The sequence below is a fragment of the Macaca mulatta genome, chromosome 1 (assembly GCF_049350105.2).
Source record: "Macaca mulatta isolate MMU2019108-1 chromosome 1, T2T-MMU8v2.0, whole genome shotgun sequence".
NCBI classification, from domain to species: Eukaryota; Metazoa; Chordata; class Mammalia; order Primates; family Cercopithecidae; genus Macaca; species Macaca mulatta.
Genome location: NC_133406.1, coordinates 201246352 through 201270424, shown reverse-complemented (window position 1 = coordinate 201270424; position 24073 = coordinate 201246352). Strand labels below are relative to the sequence as shown.

The 24073-nt window shown below is 49.4% G+C and overlaps 1 protein-coding gene and 1 long non-coding RNA gene across 3 annotated transcripts in view; one reads left to right on the top strand and one right to left on the bottom strand.

Annotated features, from left to right (window-relative positions):
* LOC718677 (bone morphogenetic protein 8B) overlaps positions 1 to 5493 on the top strand; it is a 34848-nt gene extending 29355 nt beyond the window's left edge. The window contains exons 5-7 of the mRNA XM_028835578.2: positions 509 to 588; positions 1068 to 1178; positions 3716 to 5493. Coding sequence (XP_028691411.2) covers positions 509 to 588; positions 1068 to 1178; positions 3716 to 3865 — 341 coding nt within the window. The 3' untranslated portion in view covers positions 3866 to 5493. The remainder of the gene's footprint in view (positions 1 to 508; positions 589 to 1067; positions 1179 to 3715) is intronic.
* A 1936-nt stretch (positions 5494 to 7429) lies between these two features.
* The window catches only part of LOC114677431 (uncharacterized), a 29032-nt gene continuing 12388 nt past the window's right edge, over positions 7430 to 24073 (bottom strand). For both annotated transcript variants that reach the window (XR_013403772.1, XR_013403761.1), the window contains exons 5-7: positions 22267 to 22351; positions 18268 to 18450; positions 7430 to 7550 (exon numbers count right to left, since the gene is read on the bottom strand). This is a non-coding gene — a long non-coding RNA (uncharacterized LOC114677431). The remainder of the gene's footprint in view (positions 7551 to 18267; positions 18451 to 22266; positions 22352 to 24073) is intronic.

Here is a 24073-nt window from a genome sequence, read left to right as displayed (position 1 = left end):
TGGGCACCCCGCAGCATCCTCGGCTGCTTATGTGAAGTTTTCTCCCCAACTGGGCCAAGCCCTTCAGGATCAGGGACAGGCCTGACCCGACCCTGTGCCCTCCTTCCCAGGGAGTCGGCCCCTGACTGGCCTGGTCATGAGCCACTTGAACCTGAGGAATGGGTGTGGCAGCAGAGGGTGGGCTGGAGTCACAGGGGTCTCTAGAGAGGAGGCGGCACAGGATGGCCGAGGGTCCTGCTGGGCTGTTTCCTGGCGCGTCCAGACGCTCACAGGCTGAAGGACAGGGGAGTGCTGAGCACAGTGTCACTCTAGCCGTCGGGAGCCATGGCAGGCTCTTCAGCTGGGTCACAGTACAAGCAGAGTTCCAGGGATGGGCTTTATGAGACCAAATGGTTTCCTGTCATTCATTTGACAAATGTGCTCATCAGGGCATCTCCCACCCTGGTACCCTGTAGTAGCTGCACAGAGCAGGAACCCCAGAAAAGACCTTGCCCTTCTGTCCCTGCAGATGACGTCCACGGCTCCCACGGGCGGCAGGTCTGCCGTCGGCACGAGCTCTACGTCAGCTTCCAGGACCTTGGCTGGCTGGTAATTGCTGACTCTCCTTGTTTCTGAAATGACAATCACCACCTGTAGATCAGAAGTGAATCTGTAGGGAGGACATAGAATCATGAGTGACTTCAATTTTCTTAGGTATTTTTTCTTCTGTGTTTTCCAAGTTTTCTAAAGTAAGAATATGGTGAGAAAGGGTTTTTTTTTTAACCATGAAAATGAAGACTGAATCAACTAAGCCGTCAGCATTGCCACAGGGTAACTGAGACCTCCCTGCATGGGCTGTGACTGCAGCTCTGGGAGGCGTGGGCAGGGAGGGCTGGCTGGGGAGAAGACGCAGAGTGAGGATGGGGGGTGTTGCGCCTGAGCTCCTGCCCAGCCTTGTCTGCTGGGGGTTCCTGGGTGGATTCAAGCCTCTTGGGGGAGACTGCCCTGCAGGGGTGGAGGGTGGGTTTGAGCCCTGAGGCTCAGGGAGGGGCACATGGATGGGACTCACCTTCTCCCATGTCCCCTAGGACTGGGTCATCGCCCCCCAAGGCTACTCAGCCTATTACTGTGAGGGGGAGTGCTCCTTCCCGCTGGACTCCTGCATGAACGCCACCAACCACGCCATCCTGCAGTCCCTGGTCAGTACCATGTCCATCCTGCCCAGCCCCCTGGGATGGGGGGCCCTGCAGAGAGGGGTCTGGTCCAGCCAGCCGGGAGGATAGCAAGGCCACCTGCTCCATGTCTCAGGGAGCTTTCTCTGCACAGTCAGTAACGTTGCTAACTTCCCGCAGCTCTGCAGGAACTGGTCCTCATACAACCACACTAGCACACATAGACTCACACCTGAACACGGACACACTCCACACTGACACTGAACAGTCGTATACACGTGCCTGTTCTATGCATCGCACATGCTCCTGTGGGACATTTAACGCACCTGCGTGTGGTGCCCAGACAGAGGCACAGCACACGAAATAGACTGTGTGGGGGCTGTGTGATCTTAACACACGGGCCCCTGAGTACACTAGCAGGTCTGTCCCCCTATGATATGTGCGTACAGTGTGCGGGACGTGTGTGTGCACACACCCACCTGTGCCACACCGCAGGCAGGAAGCATCTAGACGGTTTGGCTCTCAACCTTTTGGCTTTTCCCCCAGTTTCTCTCTTGGTCATTTGTGTTTTCTCTGGATCCCCTGGCTTTTGATGCCTTGTTGTCTGGGGCAACCTTCAAAGATGAAAGCAGGCTTCTGATGGGATCACTGGTGCTGCTCACTGCGGAGTGCTCTGTGTGTTTGCAGATTCTGGCACCGAGGCTTCCTTCTAGAACTTTTTACCTAGAATTCCAGTTCCTGGTATTCCACAGCCTTATGTTTTCCTCTTAGGAGGTTCAACGGTGATGCCTTGATCAGGTGTGGTGGCTTATCCTGTAATCGCAGCACATGAGCCCAGAAGTTCGAGACAAGCCTGGGCAACATGGCGAAACCCTGTCTCTAAAATAAAAATTAAAACACACACACACACACACACACACACACACACGTGTGCATGCAATGCCTTGGTGTGAGAGGAAAGAAATTACTAAAAGCTGCTTTGAGCCTATGATAATGCTTCCTTTCTGGGCAGTCAAATGGCATTTGCTGGATACCTGGAGCCACCTCCTTGGAAAGGCCCAGGGGTGATGAGGACGCGTGGGGCGGCCCAGCCCAGCCACCCTTTATGCTGTGTGGTTCTCACAGCTGCATGTGTGGGAGGCACACGGGAAGGTGACTGCACCTGCAGCTCCCAGACTCCATCCTCTCTACCCTGGCCCCTCAGGGGCTCAACTAAAGTGAGCGCTCACAGCCTGCTGGGCAGCAAACAGACAGGCGCTGTGCTCTAGGGGAGGCTGTCAGCGGGCACAGAAGCAAACCAACCATGGAGCTGACGCCTCCTGTGAGGAAGAGCAGAGCGGCTGCGCCATCAGTGGAGTGAGACTGGGCCCAGCCTCTCCGCACAAGGAGGGGCACGTCAGCAGCTGGAGGAGGAATGTTCCATCAGAAGGAGCAACTGCAAGGCCCTAAGACAGTAGCAAGTTGGCCCCAAGTTCAGGGTTAGCAGGGAGGAGGGGCTGGGTGCAGTGAAGGCGAGGAGAGCGGAGGGAGGTGATGCCAGGAGTAGGCAGGGCTGTCTCCCCTAGGACCTGGGGGTCCCTGGGAATGAGGGTGGATTTTATTCCAAGCAACCTGACAGGCTGTCAGAGGTGTTTAACAAAGCAGTGACCTGGTCCGCGTCACCCTCCAGAACGACCTTTCTGGCTTAGGGAGGCTGATGGTGGGGGTAGTGGAAGGCAGAGGAGCAGGGGACGAGTGAGGGCTGCTGTGGTCACCTGGCAGGTGATGGCAGCTGGACGGGGCAGGTGGTCCGAGGCAGCATGGAGGTGGAGGTTGAGCCAGGGGCTGCTCCCAGGGAAGGGAGAAGGCGAGAGGAGTCATCCAGGAGGCCTCCCGGGTGGGGGCTATGATGTAAGGGCAGGAGGAACTCCGTGTTCTGCTGAGGCCCCATTAGACCCCAAGTGCAGAAGCGGAGAGGGGAGCAGGATCCGCAAGTCTGATGTTCAGAAGAGAGGTCCAAGCTGAGCCCGGGGAGTGGAGAGGTGCGGGCACATGCAGGGCCCTGAAGTGCTGAGGGCAGATGCGGGTCTCTGGGGGAAGGAGCAGCACAGGAGAGGGGCTAAGGCTTGGCCTCCCAGAGCCTGGGGAGGGAGGCTGGGGTGTGGGGAGGCAGAGCCTCTGGGGGTCCGAAGGGCCAAAAGAAAAAAGTGGTCCTTCCAGGCTCCCCCTTGGGGACCTCACTAAGGCACAAACCTGGCCATGAGGTTCTCCTTCCCATTATCCCCAGGAGGAAGTCTAAGCCCTTGGCCTGGGACTTGAGGCCCCTCATTAGTGCCCTGCCCACTTGCCCCACCCCCCGGGGCTGCCATGTGTCCCTCCCTGGGCACTGCAGGTCACTACGGCTCCTGCCCCCAGAGCCCTCAAGGCTGCTCTTATTCCTGTTAATATTTCTTATTATTGTGCTGCTCCCATGTGGCTTGGAGATGGTCAGGGCGGGGAGCGGGTGGAGCTGGGGCAGGACTGGGTGGGTCCTCGGAGGAGGCTACTGGGCTTATGCCCCTGCCTGTACCCCCCTCCCTGGCCAGGTGCACCTGATGAAGCCAGACGCGGTCCCCAAGGCATGCTGCGCGCCCACCAAGCTAAGCGCCACCTCTGTGCTCTACTATGACAGCAGCAACAACGTCATCCTGCGCAAGCACCGCAACATGGTGGTCAAGGCCTGCGGCTGCCACTGAGCCCACCCGCCTGCCCGGCCCTGCTGCAGCCGCCCTTCTCATCCGGATCGGGCCCCGCAGAGGCAGAAAACCCTTAAATGCTGTCACAGCTCAAGCAGGAGTGTCAGGGGCCCTCACTCTCTGTGCCTACTTCCTGTCAGGCTGCTTCTGGTCCTTTCTATGTCCCTCTGTGCCCCTCCCTGGGGTTTGTGGCTGTCACCCTGTCCAACACTTTGGTGGCCTAAGGCACACGGCAGCTTCAGAGCCCGTGCTGACTGCACTGTTTGGAGTCAGCACAGAAGTCCTATCTTAGGACCTGTCAGACTGTGGCCGGCCCTGGATGGTCTGAGGTTGGCTGACCCGAGCTTTTCTCCATTCACCAGAGGGTTTAGGTGTGGGGAGAAGGGCTCTGCCCCTTCCCAGGTACAATACTGGCCATTTCTGGGCATAATTGGACACGCTCATGTTCTCAGCAGTGTGTTCTGGGATTCTTCTCATTTGGTCCAGGGTGCAGTTAGCATATTAGAAAAAGAATAAGCTGGACATCTCCACAAAGCCACTGGGGATTTTTTTTTTTTTTTTTTTTGGAGACGGAGTCTCACTCTGTTGCCCAGGCTGGGGTACAGTGGTGCAATCCCGGCTCACTGCAACCTCTGCCTCCCAGGTTCAAGCAATTCTCGTGCCTCAGCCTCCTGAGTAGCTGGAATTACAGGAGCCCGCCACCATGCCCGGCTCATTTTTGTATTTTTAGTAGAGACAGGGTTTTACCATATTGGCCACGCTGGTCTTGAACTCCTGACCTCAAGTGATCCGTCCGCCTGGGCTCCCAAAGTGCTGGGATTACAGGCGTGAGCCACCGTGCCTGACCACTGGGGATATTTTATGTCATGTATGTTCCCTTGCCCTGGGCCTGCCCCGTTTCCTGCCTAGGAAAGAGGTATGACTCCCAGAGGAGCAAAGAATCCTGTGGGCTTCCAGTTCCCTCCACCATCTCTACCACACTGACCTATTTGGGGCTCAGCACTGAGACAGAGACAAGACCAGTAGCTCCAATGTGTGGTCTAGGCTGGCAGAGAGCAGATGCCCCCGCAGCCTACTCCCCTTGCCCATGGCTCACGTCAGTAATCAACCTATGTACCTTTTCCACTGAACCTGGACAGGGCCTCGGGCCTCAGCACAGAACTGCAGACAGCCACCACCAGGCATTGTCAATGAGACCTCAGTTCCTGCTCCTGCCCCACTGCAGAGCAATCCATTCCATCCAGAGCAGGGTGACTGGCGGTCTCTGGCTGGGCATGGGGCAAGGGTGGGGACTGCCAGTGTTTGCTTGTGTCTACGAGTTACGAACAAGCTGGCCACCAAAATTGGCGTCACCTTGGGTGCCCACCAGCGCTGTCCTGTCTTGGGCCTGTGAGTCAAAGAAAAGGTCCCTGTCCCAGGGAGTGACAGGCAGTAATTAGGCTGAGTTGGGTGGGGAGGTTTGTCTCAGCCTCTGTTGTTCCCGGAAACCGCTGTTCTCCTTGGAGCAGCCACTGGGAGTTGGAGTGTTTATTTGATTTCTGACTTGCTAAGCCTGTAATTTACCTGCTGGAATAGACAGAGTCCAGCTGCCCAAACCGTGTCATTAAAAGCAGATCCTGGGTCCACCCCATCCACAGGCACAGCCCGGCGGGGTGGCTCCACCTCCCCATGTGCCCAAGGATGCGCCTCTCTGGAGTTCACATGCTGCACCCCCAGGGAGGGGCCTGGGGAGAGCTGGTCTGGCAGCAGGGGTGGAGGCTGGCGCCATGCTGCAGGACAGCAGCCCCTCCACCTGGACCAGGGAGGGCCTCCGCGTGCAAGCGCAGAGGAAGAGACCTTCCCATGTACATAAAGGGTGGGCCCAGGCTGTCTGGAAGATGGTGAGTTCCCCATTAGTCTAGGACTTCAAGCTCAGCTAGCAGGGATTGGAAGAGGCAATGGCCTGAGTGTCAGGAGACAGGTATTCTAGTTCCAACTCAGGCACTGACTTGGTGTTCCCTTTCTTATTCACACTTCAGTTTCTCACCTGCGACATGAGGACATAGGACTCTTTCATTCCAGAGGCTCTTCCAACCCAGAGAACCCATCTGCCCCCATGACCTTCTCCCAAGCTTGAGACATGGCCTGAGTCCCCAGCTGCCATAGGACTTGGGGCCTATCTGCCACTGCAGGCCCTGATTTAACAGCTCTCTTCTTCCAATACTGGGCAGTAGAGTTTTTGAAACTGACAAACGTGGCCGGGCGCGGTGGCTCACGCCTGTAATCCCAGCACTTTGGGAGGCCGAGGCGGGCGGATCATGAGGTCAGGAGATCAAGACCATCCTGGCTAACACAGTGAAACCCCGTCTCTACTAAAAAAAGACCAAAAAAAAAAATTAGCCGGGTGTGGTGGCAGGCGCCTGTAGTCCCAGCTACTCGGGAGGCTGAGGCAGGAGAATGGCGTGAACCCGGGAGGCGGAGCTTGCAGTGAGCCGAGATCGCGCCACTGCACTCCAGCCTGGGCAACAGAGCAAGACTCTGTCTCAAAAAAAAAAAAAAAAAACAAAAAAGAAACTGACAAATGTGTGGTCTCTTCAGTGCCCAGTGTGTAACCTGGCATGGTTTGGGTGTGCTAGGAGTTTGTGAAATGCATGTTTTCAAGACACAAATGCTGCCATGCCCATCAGGTGTGCAGAGTAGGCCTGAGGAGCACGATGAGACTCCCATTTTACGCAGCAAAGCACAAAGTATGACAGTCATGGCCTTCCTGGTGGCCAGACTTCTAGTAACTTTAGCCACCCAGACAGCCACCAAATGACATCACATAGAGAAGGCCTCAGAAAGGGAGGAGGTCGTATGGACACACAGCTGATGAGGGGTCAGTGCTCAGCTACCAAGGTCGTCTTCTGGCCTGGTTGCCTCCCACAGCCAAGGATGCATTCAAGGCTGCAGATCAGGAGCATAAATAAGGGTGGTCAACTCAGGCCTACTGGCTGCAACAAGCAGCCACTGACAGGGAGTCTGGGCCATTCGGTGCAGAACAACCCCCCAACCCAGTGGCCATCTTCACAACTGCAGCACAGTGCTGGCCCTAATGCCAGGTGAGCACACAAAGTCCTGTTTCTTTATCTTTAAATAGGGACCTGGGCGATGTGCTTTAGAGAAATTCCTTATTACTTCACAGGAAAGGAGGCTGTGAAAAGGAGAGGGCAGGTTTTGGAGCCAAGTCAACCTGGCATCAAGTCCTGGCTGCCTTCTTATTTTTTTTTTTTTAAGACAGGGTCTTGCTTTGTCATCCAGGCTGGAGTGCAGTGGCAGTATCATGGCTCACTGCAGCCTCAATCTGCTGGGCTCAAGCAATCCTCCCACCTCAGTCCGAGTCGACACACCACCACACCCAGTTAATTTTTATATTTTTTGCAGAAACCAGGTCTCACTATGTTGCCCAGGCCAGTCTTTAACTTTGCCCAGGCCAGTCTTGAACTCCTGAGCTCAAGCAATCCTCCTGCCTCAGTCTCCCAAAGTGCGAGGATTACAGGCATGAGCCACTGCACCTGGCCTCTGCCTCTTCTTAATTTGACATCATGTACCTGCTGCGCCTGCTCCTTCCTCACACTCTGTAGAAGAGGGTGCTAGTCCTGCCCTTTTGAGGCCTCCATGAGGGCCAAATGTGCCACGGGACCCTTAGTGCCATGCCTGCGCAGACCTGTGGAATAAACAGCACTTCTGAGCAGGCTCATTTTAAAGGGACTTGCAAATTTGGGCCTGCCTTGTGTGCCTTCCTCATAAAACCCACTCCTCCCAGAATGTGCTTGGAGGTGCTGCTGTATTTACCTGAGAGCTGTGCTTTTCTTCAAAAAACCTAAACGTGGTCATCTCTTGGATGAGGTGTGGCCCTGCACCCTCGCCTGCTTGTGGAAGGAGTCTGGGCCAACAGTGACCTGCGCTAGGGTCTCCGCTGAGGAAGTGGCAGGTATTGTGGCCCTGACCTGGCCCTATGCCCTGACCTGGCCCTATACTGAGTGTGGGGCCCACCTGTGCCCTCATGGGCAGCTGAAGGGGGAGCTTTCTACCCCAGGTTCCTTTCCTTACTGAGAAGTCTTCAGTAAACAGTTGCCGCTCTCCATCCCCTGCTTTTTTAAAAATGTTTTTTCTCACATAAGAAAATGTTATCTGTGTGCTGGGGAAAATTTTGAAAATAACAAAAACCAGAATACAACCACCCAAAATTAACCACAGAGATAACCACTGTTCATAATTCCTTCTCCAGTCTTTTTTCTTGGCACATACACATTCGTCTTTATATATGACATATAGATATTTTACAAAGTTAGGATCCTATTCTATGCACTGCTTGGTGATCGGATCTATTCAATGTATGAAACATTTTGAAAGTTCCTCTGATTAAATGTTCTTTGAAAACACAACTATTAGTAGCCTTCCATCCCTTGAGTTCTGCTTGAGCTTCTCCCTTGTATGTCTGGTCTTGCGGTCCCTTCCTCAGAGGCCGGGGTGGGGCTCCCGTGAGCAGGGCAGCAGGCAGCCCGGTGCTCAGATCGCATGGCCACGAGGCTGGCCACTGGTCTGGAATCCTTGGGCCAAGAACCTCCTCTCCTTCTCTGTGCAACACTTGGCACAAGTAGGGGCAGGTGCCTCACCTCTGAGGCTCAGGTGACCTCAAAGTACAAGGGTCACAGGTGGACCCACTGGGGTAACTTCTGGGGAAACCCTGATGGTTCCTCTCCCACTGGCCTCTGGCTGGTCCCTTGGTCCCTCCTTCCCAGGGTAATCAGGCAAGCACAGCAATAAGGTCCTCCCTTGTTTCACAAGGTTGTGGGACCAGTTCTCCCTCCCGGGGCCTTGGGCCAGCCTGCCTGTCACCCCCAGAATCCACCATGTTGAGCACTTCACACACATCCTCTTCTCTCCTGGGCTTCATGGCAGCCCTGCGTAGCTGCCTTATCCTGGCCTCAATGCTGCCTGTCCTGACGGCCATGACTGACCAGCAGTAATGACATCGACATTGAGGAGTGAGTCCTGCTGGGAGCGCTGCCGTCCCAAGCTGATCCAGGGGGCGAAGCCCCACCCAGGGTGCCAGAGATGGAGCTGGCTTGGAGTCACTGGGGCCAGGGCAATAGGCTTCTCCTTTCCCCACCAACCTCACCCTGGTGGATTCTCAACATCAAGACTTGATTTAGCCAGCACTTTGGGAGGCTGAGGTGGGTGGATCACCTAAGGTTCAAGACCAGCCTGGCCAACATGGCAAAACCCCCATCTCTACTGAAAATATAAAAATTAGTTGGGCATGGTGGCGGGTGCCTGTAATCCCAGCTTCTTGGGAGGCTGAGGCAGGAGAATTACTTGAACCTGGGAGGCAGAGTAGTGAGCTAAGATCATGCCATTGCACTCCAGCCTGAGTGACAAGAGCAAAACTCTGTCTCAAAAAAAAAAAAAAAAAAAAAGAACTGATTCAGATAGAGCTCCTAGGATATGTCATGGGAGCCAGTGGGGAGCCCTGGGGGAGGTTTTTGGAGACTGATAGGACTCAGCTTCAACACCTGAAGGAGGCCATGAGGTGGCCTGGCTGGCCCAAAACTGGTGCAGGGTGAGAGGCCATCCTAGCACAGGCTGCGCACCATGACACCACACTGCAGTTTCCAGGTAGGCCTGGGGTTGGGAGGAGGAAGTAGAAGCCACCCCTGGCTCGTTTCTCCCCAGCACCAAGCACATCCGCTGACTAAAGAAGGGCCCTGGGTGCTCCTCAGTAATACAGTTCTGTCGGTTAAGGGAGTACATAGTGAGTGCCAGGCCAGTGAGACTGATGACAGATGCCCATCAGGCACAGGACCAGCTGGTGTGACAGCAGGAATGGTAACCAACCAGAAAGAGAAGACAGAGGCACTTTTACATGGCTTTCACTTCTACTGCCCCACAATGGGCTGACGAGGGCATCTCCTAAGGGACTTGGCCTAAGGCAGAAGAGCAGCAGCAGAGATGCTATGGCCTGTCCCAGCAGCAATCTCTGAAAACACCTGGCTGGCAGGCAGCAGTATAAGAACTAGGATTGGCCGGGCGCGGTGCCTCAAGCCTGTAATCCCAGCACTTTGGGAGGCCGAGACGGGCAGATCACGAGGTCAGGAGATCGAGACCATCCTGGCTAACACAGTGAAACCCCGTCTCTACTAAAAATACAAAAACTTAGCCGGGCGAGGTGGCAGGCGCCTGTAGTCCCAGCTACTCGGGAGGCTGAGGCAGGAGAATGGCGTGAACCCGGGAGGCGGAGCTTGCAGTGAGCTGAGATCCGGCCACTGCACTCCAGCCTGGGTGACAGAGCGAGACTCCGTCTCAAAAAAAAAAAAAAAAAAAAAAAGAACTAGGATTTATTTTAGCAAACCAAACAGAACAAAACATCCAGGAGCCACACTGGTGGGCCCACAGCAGACCCAGCAGCAAAAGCCGGGAAAAGTGGTGGTTGGTGAAGGAGCACCTGTGCTGGCTCCTGGGCCCACAGCTGCACTTGGGAACAGTCCAGGCTGTGCCTACAGAGATGCTCCAAGCTGACCCTAAGGCAGGCCTCAGGACACAAATGCTGCTTGCTTCAAACAGGGCACCCTCGGTGCTGCCTCCTCTGAGGCTGGCAGCTCCCTCCTGGATGTGCAGGGGCAAGAGCAGAGTGGAGAGCAAAGAGAGTGCCACACGTACTCCCCACAGTTGCCAATGATCACCTCTGCCTTGGCTTCCCATCCTTGCCTTTGCAGACGGAACAGAAGAGGGGACACTCAGGGGAGTGAAAGAGCAGAATAAAGACAGACTTTAGGGACATCCACCCCTACCTGCCCCCTGGGGACACTGGCCCTAACAGTGGTGGAGCTCACCATCTAGTGAAATAGAGTCACCTAAAAAAGATGTGGATTCATCTCATCTCAGGAATGCAAAGTTGGTTTAACATCTAAAAATCAATCAGTGTAACAGACAATTATCAATAGTATAAGGGACAAAACCCACATAATCATCTCAGATACAGAAAAAGCAGTAGACAAAATCCAATACCTTTGTATAATGAAAACTCAATAAACTAGGAATGGAAAGGGGAACTTTCTCAATCTGATAAAAGGTATCAACAGAAAACTACATGGCGAAAGACAAGATGCTTTCCCCCTAAGTTCAGGAACAAGATGAGGATATCTGTCCTTGACATTTCTATTCAACATTGCACTGAAGGTTCTAGCCAGGGTAATTAGGTGAAAAAAATGAAATGAAAGGCATCCAATCAGCAAGGAAAATGTAAAGCTATTTCTATTTGCAGATGACACACTCTTGCATATAGAAAATCCTAAAAAATCCACAAAAAAACTATTAGAACTAATAAACAAGCTTAGCAATGTTGCAGAATACACAATCAATATACAATTGATTATATATATTTTTGTAGAGACAAGGTCTAATTATGTTGCCTCAGGCTGGTCTCAAACTCCTAGACTCAAGTGATTTTCCCATCTCAGTCTCCCAACGTGCTGGGATTACGAGTGTGAACCACCATGCCTGGCCTGTTTTGTGGTTTTCAAAGTATAAGCTGTATACATCTCTTTTTTTTTTTTTTTTTTTTTTTTTTTTTTTTTTTTTTTGAGACGGAGTCTCGCTCTGTCGCCCAGGCTGGAGTGCAGTGGTGCGATCTTGGCTCACTGCAAGCTCCGCCTCCTGGGTTTACGCCATTCTCCTGCCTCAGCCTCCTGAGTAGCTGGGACTACAGGCGCCCGCCACCGCGCCCGGCTAATTTTTTGTATTTTTAGTAGAGACGGGGTTTCACCGTGGTCTCGATCTCCTGACCTCGTGATCCGCCCGCCTCGGCCTCCCAAAGTGCTGGGATTACAGGCGTGAGCCACCGCGCCCGGCCAGCTGTATACATCTCTTAAACTTATGCCTAAATATTTTACTCTTTTTTATGCTATCATAAGTATAATTGTTTTTCTTTTTATTCTGTTTTCAGGTTGTTCATTGCTAATGTATAGAAATATAATTGCTATATATATGGCCAGGTGTGGTGGCTCACACCTGTAATCCCAGCACTTTGGGAGGCCAAGGTGGGCAGATCACAAAGTCAGGAGATCGAGACCATCCTGGCTAATGCAGTGAAACCCCGTCTCCACTAAAAATACAAAAAATTAGCCAGGCATGGTGGCGGGCACCTGTAGTCCCAGCTATTCAGGAGGCTGAGGCAGGAGAATGGCGTAAACCCGGGAGGCGGAGCTTGCAGTGAGCCGAGATGGTGCCACTGCACTCCAGCCTGGGTGACATTGTGAGATTCTATCTCAAAAAAAAAAAAAAAAAAAAAAAAGAAGTATAATATATATATATATCTTTTTTTTCTTTAGAAGGGTCTTGCTCTGTTATCCAGGCTGGAGTACAGTGGTGCAGTCACAGCTGTCTATAAAAAAATTTAAAAATTAGCCAGGTGTGGTGGTGTGTGCCTATAGTTCCAGCTGGTTGTAAAGCTGAAACATAAGGACCACTTGAGTACAGGAGTTCAAGACCGTGGTGAGCTGTGATTGCACCACTGCACTCCAGCCTGGGCAACAGAGTGAGACCCTGTCTAAAAAAAAAAAAAAAAAAGAATGAGACAAACTATTTGCAAATTATACATCTGATAAGAGACTTGTATCTAGAATATTTAAAGAATTCTCACTCGCTAGGCATGATGGCTCACACCTATAATTCCAGCATTTTGGGAGGACAAGATGGGAGGATTGCTTCAGCCCTGGAGCTCGAGATCAGCCTGGATAACATAGCAAGATCCCATCCCAATTAAAAAAAAAAAGAAAAAGAAAACCACACAACATTACTGAAAAACACTGAAGAAGACCTAAACAAATGAAAAGATATCCTGCGTTCATGGGATTAGAAGACTTAATATTGTTAAGATGACGATACTCCTAAATTGATCTATACATTCAGTGCAATCTGTATTAAAATCCTAGCTGGCTTTTTTTGTACAAGTTGACAAGCTTATCTCAAAATTCATAAGAAATGTAAGAGACTCAGGATAACCAAAACAATCTTGAAAGGAAAAATAAAGTTGGAGGACTAGCATTTCCGGAATTAAAAACTTACTACAAAGCTACAGAATTTAAGACACAGTAGTAATGGCCTAATGACAGACATATAGATCAACAAAATATAATTTAGAATCCAGAAGAAACCCTTACATTTATAGTCAACTATATTCACCAAGGATACCAAGACAATTAAACAGGAAAAAACTAGCCTTTTCAACAAATGGTGCTAGGACGACTGAAAATCCACCTGCAAAAGAGTAACACTGGACCACTTTCCTCACACTATACACAAAAATTAACCCCAAATGGAGCAAAGACTTGAATGTAAAAGAGAAAACCATAAAATACTTAATAGAAAATGTAGGAGTAGGCCGGGCGCGGTGGCTCAAGCCTGTAATCCCAGCACTTTGGGAGGCCGAGACGGGCGGATCACGAGGTCAGGAGATCAAGACCATCCTGGCTAACACGGTGAAACCCCGTCTCTACTAAAAAGTACAAAAAACTAGCCGGGCGAGGTGGCGGGCGCCTGTAGTCCCAGCTACTCAGGAGGCTGAGGCAGGAGAATGGCGGGAACCCGGGAGGCGGAGCTTGCAGTGAGCTGAGATCTGGCCACTGCACCCCAGCCTGGGCGACAGAGGGAGACTCCGTCTCAAAAAAAAAAAAAAAAAAAAAAAAAGAAAGAAAATGTAGGAGTAAATCTTCATCATCACTACACCAAAAGTACAAGTGACAAAAAAAAAATAAATTAGACTTTATCAAAATTAAAATATTTTGTGCTTGAAACAACGCCATCAAAAAAGTGAATAGACAACCCACAGAATGAGAGAAAAGGCCGGGTCCAGCGGCTCACACCTGTAATCCCAACACTTTGGGAGGCCAAGGTGGGCGGATCATGAGGTCAGGAGATCGACACCATCCTGGCTAACACAGTGAAACCCGGTCTCTACTAAAAACTAAAAAAAATTAGCCGGGCGTGGTGGCAGGCGTCTGTAGACCCAGCGATTCGGGAGGCTGAGGCAGGAGAATGGCATGAACCTGGGAGGCGGAGCTTGCAGTGAGCCCAGATCGCACCACTATACTCCAGCCTGAGCGACAGAGCGAGACTCCATCTCAAAAAAAAAAAAAAAAAAAAAAATTTAAAACTAGCCAGGTGTGGTGGTATGTACCTACTAGTCCCAGCTACTTGGGAGGCTGAGGCAGGAGGATCACTGGAGCTCAGGAGGTTGAGGCTGCAAGTGAGCCAAGATCATGCCACTGCACTGCAGCTTGGGAGACAGAGCAAGACTCTGCCTCAACAACAACAAAACAAACAAATAAAAAGCCTGGGTTTGCCAGGGGACTAGGGGGCATAGGATAAGGAGCTACAGCTCATTGTGGCAATAAGAAACTCCCCTCTTCATGGCTGGGCCTCTAGACTGGGTACCCCCTTCATAGGGGAACCATGTCCCATTCTACTCTTTTTGTTTGTTTTTTGAGACATGATCTCACTCTGTCATCCAGGCTGGAGTGCTGTGGCCCAATCATAGCTCACTGCAGCCTCAACCTCCCAGGATCAAGCAATCCTCCCGCCACAGCCTCTCAAGTAGCTGTGACCAGGCACACACCACCACACCCAGCTAATTTTGTATTTTTTGTAGAGATGGGGTTTTGCCATGTTGCCCAGGCTGGTGTCAAACTCCAGGGCTCAAGCAATCTGCCTGCCTAGGCCTAAAGTGTTGGGATTACGGGCACGAGCCACCACACCTGGCTCCATTCCACTAGATTCCCAGAGTCAATCAGAGAGCCTGGCATATAACAGAGCAGCCTGTCAATAACTTTTCTTTTGAGATGGAATCTTGCTCTGTTGCCCAGGCTGGAGTGCAGTGGTGCGATCTTGGCTCACTGCAACCTCCGCCTCCTGGGTTCAAGCAATTCTACTGCCTCAGCCTCCCAAGTAGCTGAGATTACATGTACCCACCACCACACCTGGCTATTTTTTTTTTGTATTTTTAGCAGAGACGGGGTTTCACCATGTTGGCCAGGGTGGTTTCTAACTCCTGACTTCAGGTGATCTGCCAGCCTTGGCCTCCCAAAGTGCTGGGATTATAGGCATGAGCCACCACACCCAACCAATAGCTTTTTAAAATAAATATTCAAATATTTATTGCATGCTTGCTGTGTGCCAGACACTGTTCCAGAATACAATGGTGAACAAGAAAGCCTAAGTCCTGCCCTCATGAGGCTGACATGGGAGAAAGGGAGACAGAAAACAAATAAGTAAAATAATAAATGTATAATACAATTTCAGGTAATAAGCATAAGAAGAAAACTGAAGCTGATTAAAAAGAAGAGTGAGATGGCAGGAAAGCCTATTTTAGGGAGAGGTCAGGGTAGGCCTGTCAGCCGAGGGGACACATGTGTGGCATCTGAAGCAAGTGGGTGTGAACCATCTGGACAGTGGAGGAAGAACACTCCAGGAGAGGAAAGGGCATATGCAAAGGCCCTGAGGCAGGAGTGAGCTCAGCATGTCTGAGAAACAGTGAGATTGCCTATGGATGCAGAAGGCAAGGGGCAGCAGCACATCCTAGGGGTACAGAGAAGTGCCAGGACCCAAGTTGGGTTAGCCCTGTAGGACAGGGTCCCATGCACAGTGCAGGATGGGTCAGCAGGAGGATGATGTGATCAGATTTATGATTAAAAACAATCACTCTGACTGCCAGGTGAAGATCAGACTATGAGGGTGAAGCAACCAGGCTGGAAACAGGACTTGGTGGTCATGGTGGACGGGTGAAGAGTGCCTGGGCCAGGAGATGACTGGAAGTCAGAGAGATGTGACCTGTAGGTGACACAGGAGTCCATGATGACTCCTAAGTTTCTGACCAAGGAGCTAAGTGGATGGTGGAGTCATTTACTGAAACAGAGAAAAGGGGCAGGAAGGGTGTGGAGGAGAAGGCCAAGGCCACATTTTGGACATGTGAAGTGTGAGATGCTCATGGGATATCCAGCAAAGGTGACAGGTAGGTGGTTGGACAGGAGTCTGGAACTCAGGGAGCCATCAGCATGAAGACCCATGTGGACAAACTTAATTCAGTGATTTCACTGAAAGTCCTGGGACTAGGCAGCGTGATTGCCCAGGGCATGGGTTCTCAGTGGTGTCATACTGCCCCCTAGGGGCTACTAGAAACTGCAGTCTATTTTTGGTGGTAATAGGGTGCTACTGGCATTAAAAGGAAGGGATCAGGGAGGGACTCTAGATGTCCTGCAGTCTCCTACCTAATGGAGAGTTATTCTAAAACCTGCACTTTCAAAAGCCCTGAATAACATTCATGTAGATAAGGAAAATCTATTTATAATGATCTGAGCCTAGAACCTAACTCTATGTTCCATATAAATCCAAGTAATTATTTTTTTGTATCAATTTTTTTCATTTCTTGTTGTTCCAAATTTTACTAAGAGATTTTTACTATTTCAAAATATCATGTTACTTTGATTCTGCCAAAACAACATACCTGAATCAATCCACACTACTAAGTGCGGCTCTAGGCAGAAGTACACATATTCAACTACTTCATGTAGTCGTGTCCAAGCATTTGAATACTGAAATGCATATTATTACAAATTATTTTCCTTTAATTTCCCTTTGTATTACAACTATGGCATAATACTGTGGGTTTTTTTGTTTGAGACAGAGTCTCACTCTATCACCCAGGCTGGAGTCCAAATGGTGCAATCTTGGCTCATTGCAACCTCCACCTCCCCAGCTCAAGCCATCCTCCCACCTCAGCCTCCTGAGTAGCTGGGACTACAGGTGTTCGCCACAATGCCTAGCTGATTTTTGTATTTTCTGTAGAGATGGGGTCTTGCCATGTTGCCCAGGCTGGTCTCAAACTCCTGGGTTCAAGCAATCCTCCCACCTCGGCCTCCCAAAGTACTGGGATTACAGGCATGAGCCACTGCACCCAGCCAATACCGTGTTTTTAATCAGGCATTCACTGGAAGGGTATAGAGCTGAGACTTCCATCTCAGCACACTAGAGCATGAGCTGTAAGAGGCAGGTGCTAGGCTAAAAGGGTGAGAACTATTAAGGTAAAGAGTGAATACAGATAAAGAAAAGCCATGGTGAGCACTGGGTCCCTCCAAAAATTGAGAGACTAGGAGGAAGAAGAGACAAGGGAAGAGACTGAGGAAGACACCATGGGGCAGAAGGTAAGAGAAGAGGGAGGCCACCATTGTCACAGGAAGGCAAGCAGGCCAGGCAGGAGAGAATGATGCAGGCAGGGGATTAGATCTGGCTGTGGGAAGACTAAATAGTTCTCTTATGATTGTTTCTATAAATAAGTGACACCATCAGTTGAGAGGGAGGTGTATGAAGCAATGCCGGAGGGCTGAGGAATGAAGAAAAGGCGTGTTTTCCAGTCAGACCATGGATGACAAGTACCTCCGGCAATCTGGGAGGACCACTGGGTATTGCTCAAGGTGCCCTTAAGACCTGAGCTCCTCAACTCAAGAGGGACCAGATAGCTCAGGGCTGTGCTTTTCTCCAGCACACTGAGTTCTGCACTAGGTAAGGAGCATGAGACAGAGGCAGCGGGCTCCTTGGCAAGAGGAAGGAGAGTGCGTCCAGCGACAGTGCGTGGGATGTGAGTGAGGCAACAGGGCAGTGTGGCGCGGGTAGATGGGCAGCGCATCTATGAGTCTAGGACATGTGCCAACCATGAAAACCCCCAAAAGGATGATGTGGTATCACATGAGGAAATCTGAATATGCACTGCAGATGAGAGAATAGTATTGTAGCAGTGTTCGTTTTCTGATTTTGAGAACTATGTCCTGGTAATATTAAAACTACCCTGTTTCTTATGAAATACAAGCTGAAGTATTTAGTGGTGGATGAACATGAACTCTCCAACTTACTCTCAAATGGCTCTAAAAAAATACGCAGTCTATAAATATATACAGAAGGAGAATAAATAGGAAATGATGTTCACCAATATAAACAACTGGTGAACCTGAGTAAATGCCAGCAAAGGTGTGTGGGGTTCATCGCAATATTCTTGTAACTCTTCCATGAGCTTGACATTACATAAAATAAAAAGTTACAAAAACAATAACAAGACACCACTGTAGGAGCAGACCCAGGCATTTATGCATCTTCCTTTCCTAATGAAAGGAAACAAATGGGAACTGAAATAAGCCAAAACAAAAAACAAAAAAGCTTTTCAAAGCCCAAAGTTAACTCCACCCTAGCAAGGCTGAACGGTCCTCCTGTGTCTGGTGGCTGGGTCTCCTCCAGACTCCCTGTTTCTCAGCCAGAACCACGGCTCATCCTTCCATCCTGCACAGCCAGCCGCCCTTGCCCAGCCTCCCTTGTCACCACAGATGAGTAGTTCCTACCTGGTCCTGTGTGTTTGAAGATAGTTTTCATCATCAAACTTCTTCTTGTAGATGGACTTGCCCCTGGTGCCGTTGTGGTTTGTGAAATCACTGCCCTGGCACATAAACTGGGGGATAATGCGGTGGAAGCTGCTTCCCTCAAAGCTGAGTCCTTTAAATGGGTGTGTGGGTAGTGGAAATTCTCTGGGATTGAGAAAGGGAAAGGTCTGAGGTAAGAATACCTAATTAGATCATTAAAACTCCAGCTCTCTGTAACACGCCATCTCTACAAAAACACAAATAATTAGTTGGGTCCCAGCCATGGTGGCTCATGCCTGTAATCCCAGCACTTTGGGAGGCTGAGGTGGATGGATCACCTGAGGTCGGGAGTTCGAGACCAGCCTGGCCAACATGGCAAAACCCCATCTCTACTAAAAATACAGAAATTAGCCAGGTGTGGTGGCGCACTCCTAGGTGACAAAGTGAGACCCAGTCTCTAAAATAAAACACACACACCCCCAAACTCCAGCTCTCCAAATCAAAAAAAGTACATAGTACCTTTATTTAAACTAAATGCTTAATTGTGGAAGTGGCACACAAATAGATTGAACAGACTAGGTGAAAAGAAGAGAAAGTCCAGAAATAGACCCAGATACGTATGAAAATTCAGTATTTCAGCTGGGCATGGTGGCTCACATCTGCAATCTCAGTACTTGGGGAGGCCAAGGCAGGAGGATTGCCTGAGCAGAGGAGTTGGAGACCAGCCTGGGCAACATGGCAAGACCTCATCTCTATTAAAATATATACATAGGCCAGGTGTGGTGGCTCAGGTCTGTAATCCCAGCACTTTGGGAGGCCGAGGCAGGTGGATCACCTGAGGTTAGGAGTTCAAGACCAGCCTGACCAATGTGGTGAAACCCTGTCTCTACTAAAAATACAGAAAATTAGCTAGGTGTGGTGGCGTGCACCTGTAATTCCAGCTACTCAGGAGGCTGAGGCAGGAGAATCACTTGAACCCAGGAGGCAGAGGCTGCAGTAAGCTGAGATCATGCCATTGCACTCCAGCCCAGGCAACAAGAGTGAAACTCTGTCTCAAAAAAAAAAAAAAAAAATATATATATATATATATATATATATATATATATAAAGGAATTAAGTATATTAAGTATTTCATAAAGCTTGGCATCTTAAATCACTGGACTTTCTATAAACTGCTCTTAAGACAACTGAATAAACATTTGGACTCCCCTATCCAATTGTGCTAGGCAGCCATGACCTAAGAAGGTATATAATGACCAGGACCTCAAATCCCCACAGACAAAGGTCTAGGTCACCCCAGCAGATAAGCCATTTAGATTAGCAGAGGAGCCAGCTGAGGTAAGGATGAGAGGTATCTAAAACGGATAGTAGAGGAGGGAGGCCAGGCGCCATGGCTCACACCTGTAATCCCAGCTCTTTGGGAGGCAGAGGTGGGCAGATCACCTGAGGTCAGGAGTTCGAGACCAGCCTGGTCAACATGGTGTAACCCTGTCTCTACTAAAAATACAAAACCAGCCTGGCATCGTGGCAGGCGCCTGTAATCCCAGCTACTTGGGAGGCTGAAGCAGGAGAATCACTTGAACCCGGGAGGCGGAGGTTGCAGTGAGCCAAGATCATGCCATGGCACTCCAGCCTGGGATTACTAATAGTTACATGAATATATTTTTCAGAGACATAGCAATAAAAGTCCAAATAATTAAAATAGTTAAAAGAAATGAATGTTGCCGGGCGCGGTGGCTCAAGCCTGTAATCCCAGCACTTTGGGAGGCCGAGACGGGTGGATCACGAGGTCAGGAGATCGAGACCATCCTGGCTAACATGGTGAAACCCCGTCTCTACTAAAAAATAACAAAAAACTAGCCGGGCGATGTGGCGGACGCCTGTAGTCCCAGCTACTCGGGAGGCTGAGGCAGGAGAATGGCGTGAACCCGGGAGGCGGAGCTTGCAGTGAGCTGAGATCCGGCCACTGCACTCCAGCCTGGGCGACAGAGCAAGACTCCGTCTCAAAAAAAAAAAAAAAAAAAAAAAAAGAAATGAATGTTGCCTCTGGTAGGGCAGAAAAATGATGTTGGGTCGGGGGCAGAAGAATGTTTTATTACAGAACGATTTTCTTTAAACTATGTGTAATTATGACTTCGAGAAACATTTTTAAAAGCTAGATTACAACAAAAAAGATTATGGGTAAAAAAAAGGTCTTCATGAATATTTAAGAAAAAAGGAAAACACAACTGTCAATACTAGCTACCTCTGGGAGATGGGCTGAATAGTAAGGAGACAAACTTTTAGCTTCTGATTGATACCCTTAAAAATAGTACTTTTCTGGCTGGGTGTGGTCACTCATGTCTGTAATCCCAGCATTTTGGGAGGCCGAGGTGAGAGGATCACTTGAGTCCAGTTCAAGACCAGACTGGACAACATGGCAAAACCCCACTATCTCTACAAAAAAAAAAAAAAAATACAAAAATTAGCTGGGAAACACAGTAAAACCCCCATCTGTACAAAAAAACAATAAAAAATTGGCTGGGCATGGTGGTGCATGGTGGTCCCAGCTACTTGGGAAGCTGAGCTGGGAGGATCACTTGAGCCTGGAAGGTTGAACCTGCAGTCAGCTGCAGTGAGCTGTGATCACACCACTGCACTCCAGCCTGGGCAACAGAACTAGATCCTGTCTCAAAGAAAAAAAAAAAAATAGCATTTTTTCAAGTGAAGACACTTGGCAAATAACTCCTTAACCAAGTCAACAAAATTAACATCGCAAACATCTGAACTGACATCATGTTCTTCCTCATACGATGCACTAACAACACTGCTTCTGTGCTGTTGCTGCCAAAACACATAACCTAAATCTAATCATGAGGAAGTACTAGACAAATACAAACTGAGAAGCACTTAAACACAACTGGCCTATTCTCTTCAAAGATGTCAAGATCAAAAAAGACAATGAAAAATTAAGAGATGGTTTCAAATAAAAGAAGACTGAAGAGACTTGACAACTAAATCAATGTGGGAATCCTTGTCAGGGAAGAAAAATTGCTAAAATTTACTATAAAGGACAATATTGGGACAAGTGATAAAATTTGAATATGGCTCATCACTCAATGTTACATTTTATAATTTTGATAGCTGTACTCTGATTATGCAAGAGAATATTCTGGTTCTTAGGAAATATATACTGAAGTATTTAGGAGTAAAGGTGCATGGTCTTCAACTTCTCAACTGAACAGGGGAAAAGTACATATACGCCTCTGTGTACAATGTATGTAAAGAAAATGACAAAGCATACAGGGCAAAAAAAGGAAATTAATGAATAGGTAAAGGATATGTAAGAGTTCCTCTAACTATGCTTTTTTTCTTTTTCTTTTTCTTTTTTTAAGACAAGGCCTTGCTCTGTTGCCCAGACTGGAGTGTGGTGGTGCAATTATGGCTCACTGCAGCCTCAACCTCCTGGGCTCAAGCAATCTTCCTGTCTCAGCCTCCCAAATAGCTGGAACTACAGGCACATCCCACTATACCCATCCAATTTTGTATTTTTTGTAGAGATGGAGTCTTTTGCTGTGTTGCCCAGGCTGAGCTCAAACTCCTGGCCTCAAGTGATCCACCCACCGTGGCCTCCCAAAGTGCTGAGATTACAGGTGTGAGCCACTGCACCTGACCCCTTGAAATATTCTTATAGAATTCTTATTCTATATATCTGTAAGTTTGAAAATATATCCAAATAAAATTACAAAAAAAAAAAAAACAACAATAAAACCAAACCAGAGGATAATTAAAACTGTTATACTTTTAGTTGCCTATTCTTTCTAATGGCTCTAAGCCTTTATAGAGCTTCAACAATGCCTGCTGTGCCTCATGTTACTAAATGCTGGGATCTGAGATGCCTCAGATGGAAATAGTGTTAAGGGCCCAGGACTCCAGGTAGCTTCCTCCCCATCTTGCTCAGCCACCAGTGTCCCGCCATCCTGACCATGGCATCCTGCTCACCTGCTGTCATGGGCACGACATCGGAACGCAGGAGCATTTGGATGCAGCCAGCCGGTTTGTTCCCAATCTTGATGTCCATGTACACCTGAGGATTTGACCAGGCCTTTTTAGCAGTGGGCTCTCCCTAGGTGCAGAAGAAATTGCTAGAGAGCTCCCTGATGCCCCAGGTAGGAGTGCGAGTATTCTACACACCCACCCAGAACACAACTCCAGTGAGTAGGCTGCAGCAAGTGCTGACAAGGAAGGCCTTGGGCCCTGACAGGGCTGCAGGAGACAGGAACCACAGCCGTAGCACCCAGCTAGATGCCCAGTGACAGGAGACCTCAGCGCCGTCTAACCTGAGGCCCATACACAGGCATGTTATCTCATCGCGCTCACCCTCAGAAGCATCAGTTTCCTCCTCCTGCCCCACAGTCACAGAACAGCGCTTTTCTTGCCCATGATCCACAGCTCTCAACATCTTCAAATGCTAGTTCCAGTCTACCCACTGTCTTCCAATTAAACAAAACCACCCATGTGCCACCCCCTTCTCCCTCTATACTTGGCTCTGTACATACACTGGCTGGCTACATGGAAGCAAGCGGGCAGCCCTCTTGCTCAGACCTAAGTTTGCAGAGACAGTGGAGGATGCTGCCCCTTTTTGCTTTGTGCTCCAAGACAAGACTGGATAGAGGATAAATACAACACTCAATGCAAACCCTCCAATTTGTGTAATAGAGAAAACTCTATTTTTTTGTTGTTTTTTCAGATAGAGTCTCACTCTGTCACCCAGACTGGAGTGCAGTGGCACGATCTCAGCTCACTGCAACCTCCACCTCCTGGGTTCAAGTGATTCTCCTGCCTCAGCCTCCTGAGTAGCTGGGATCACAGGCGCGTGCCACCATGCCCGGCTAATTTTTGTATTTTTAGTAGAGATGCGTTTCACCATGTTGGTCAGGCTGGTCTCAAACTCCTGACCTCGTGATCTGCCCACCTTGGCCTCACAAAATGCTGGGATTACAGGTGTGAGCTACCACGCCCAGCCAACTCTATTGTTTTTTTGGATTAACAGTTCAACATAGAGGTATTGAGCTATCAGGCCAAGTACTGGGATTCTTAAATAAATAGATATAGTTGGGTGTGGTGGCTCACTCTGTAATCCCAGCACTTTGGGAGGCCAAGGCAAGAGGACTGCTTGAGCCCAGGAGTTCTGAGACCAATCTGGGCAACACAGTGAGACCCTGTATCTACAAAATAAAAAATGAAAAATTTAGCTGGGTATGGTGGTGTGCCTGTAGTTCCAGTTACTTGGGAGGCTGGGGCAGGAAGATCATTTGAGCCTGGAAGGTCAAGGCTGCAGTGAGCTGTGATGGTACCACTGTACTCCAGCCTGGGTAACAAAGCAAGACCCTGACTCAAAAAATAAAAAACAAATAGATAGGCAGTTAGATAGATATGGCCCCTGCCCTTGAGGAACTGGCTAGCTAGCTGGGGAGGGATACCCACAATGTAAGAGGCACACAGATCCTGGAGCTCTACAGCCTTAGTTCAGACCTCAGTTCCACCATTATGAACTGTATAACACTGAACAAGGTACTGACCTCACTGTGCCCCAGCTTCCTCACCTAGAACTGGAAATAATAATAGTACTTATCTCAAATAATTGTAATTAGGATTAAATATTAGTAGAGCACTTAGAACAGTGCCTAGCATAGAGCAAGCAATATTTAGACATTTGTTAAATAAGTAATTTCAATATAATACAGTCACATTTCTATATAATCACATTTACATATAATGCCAGGACAGAGGGTGCCACAGGAACCCA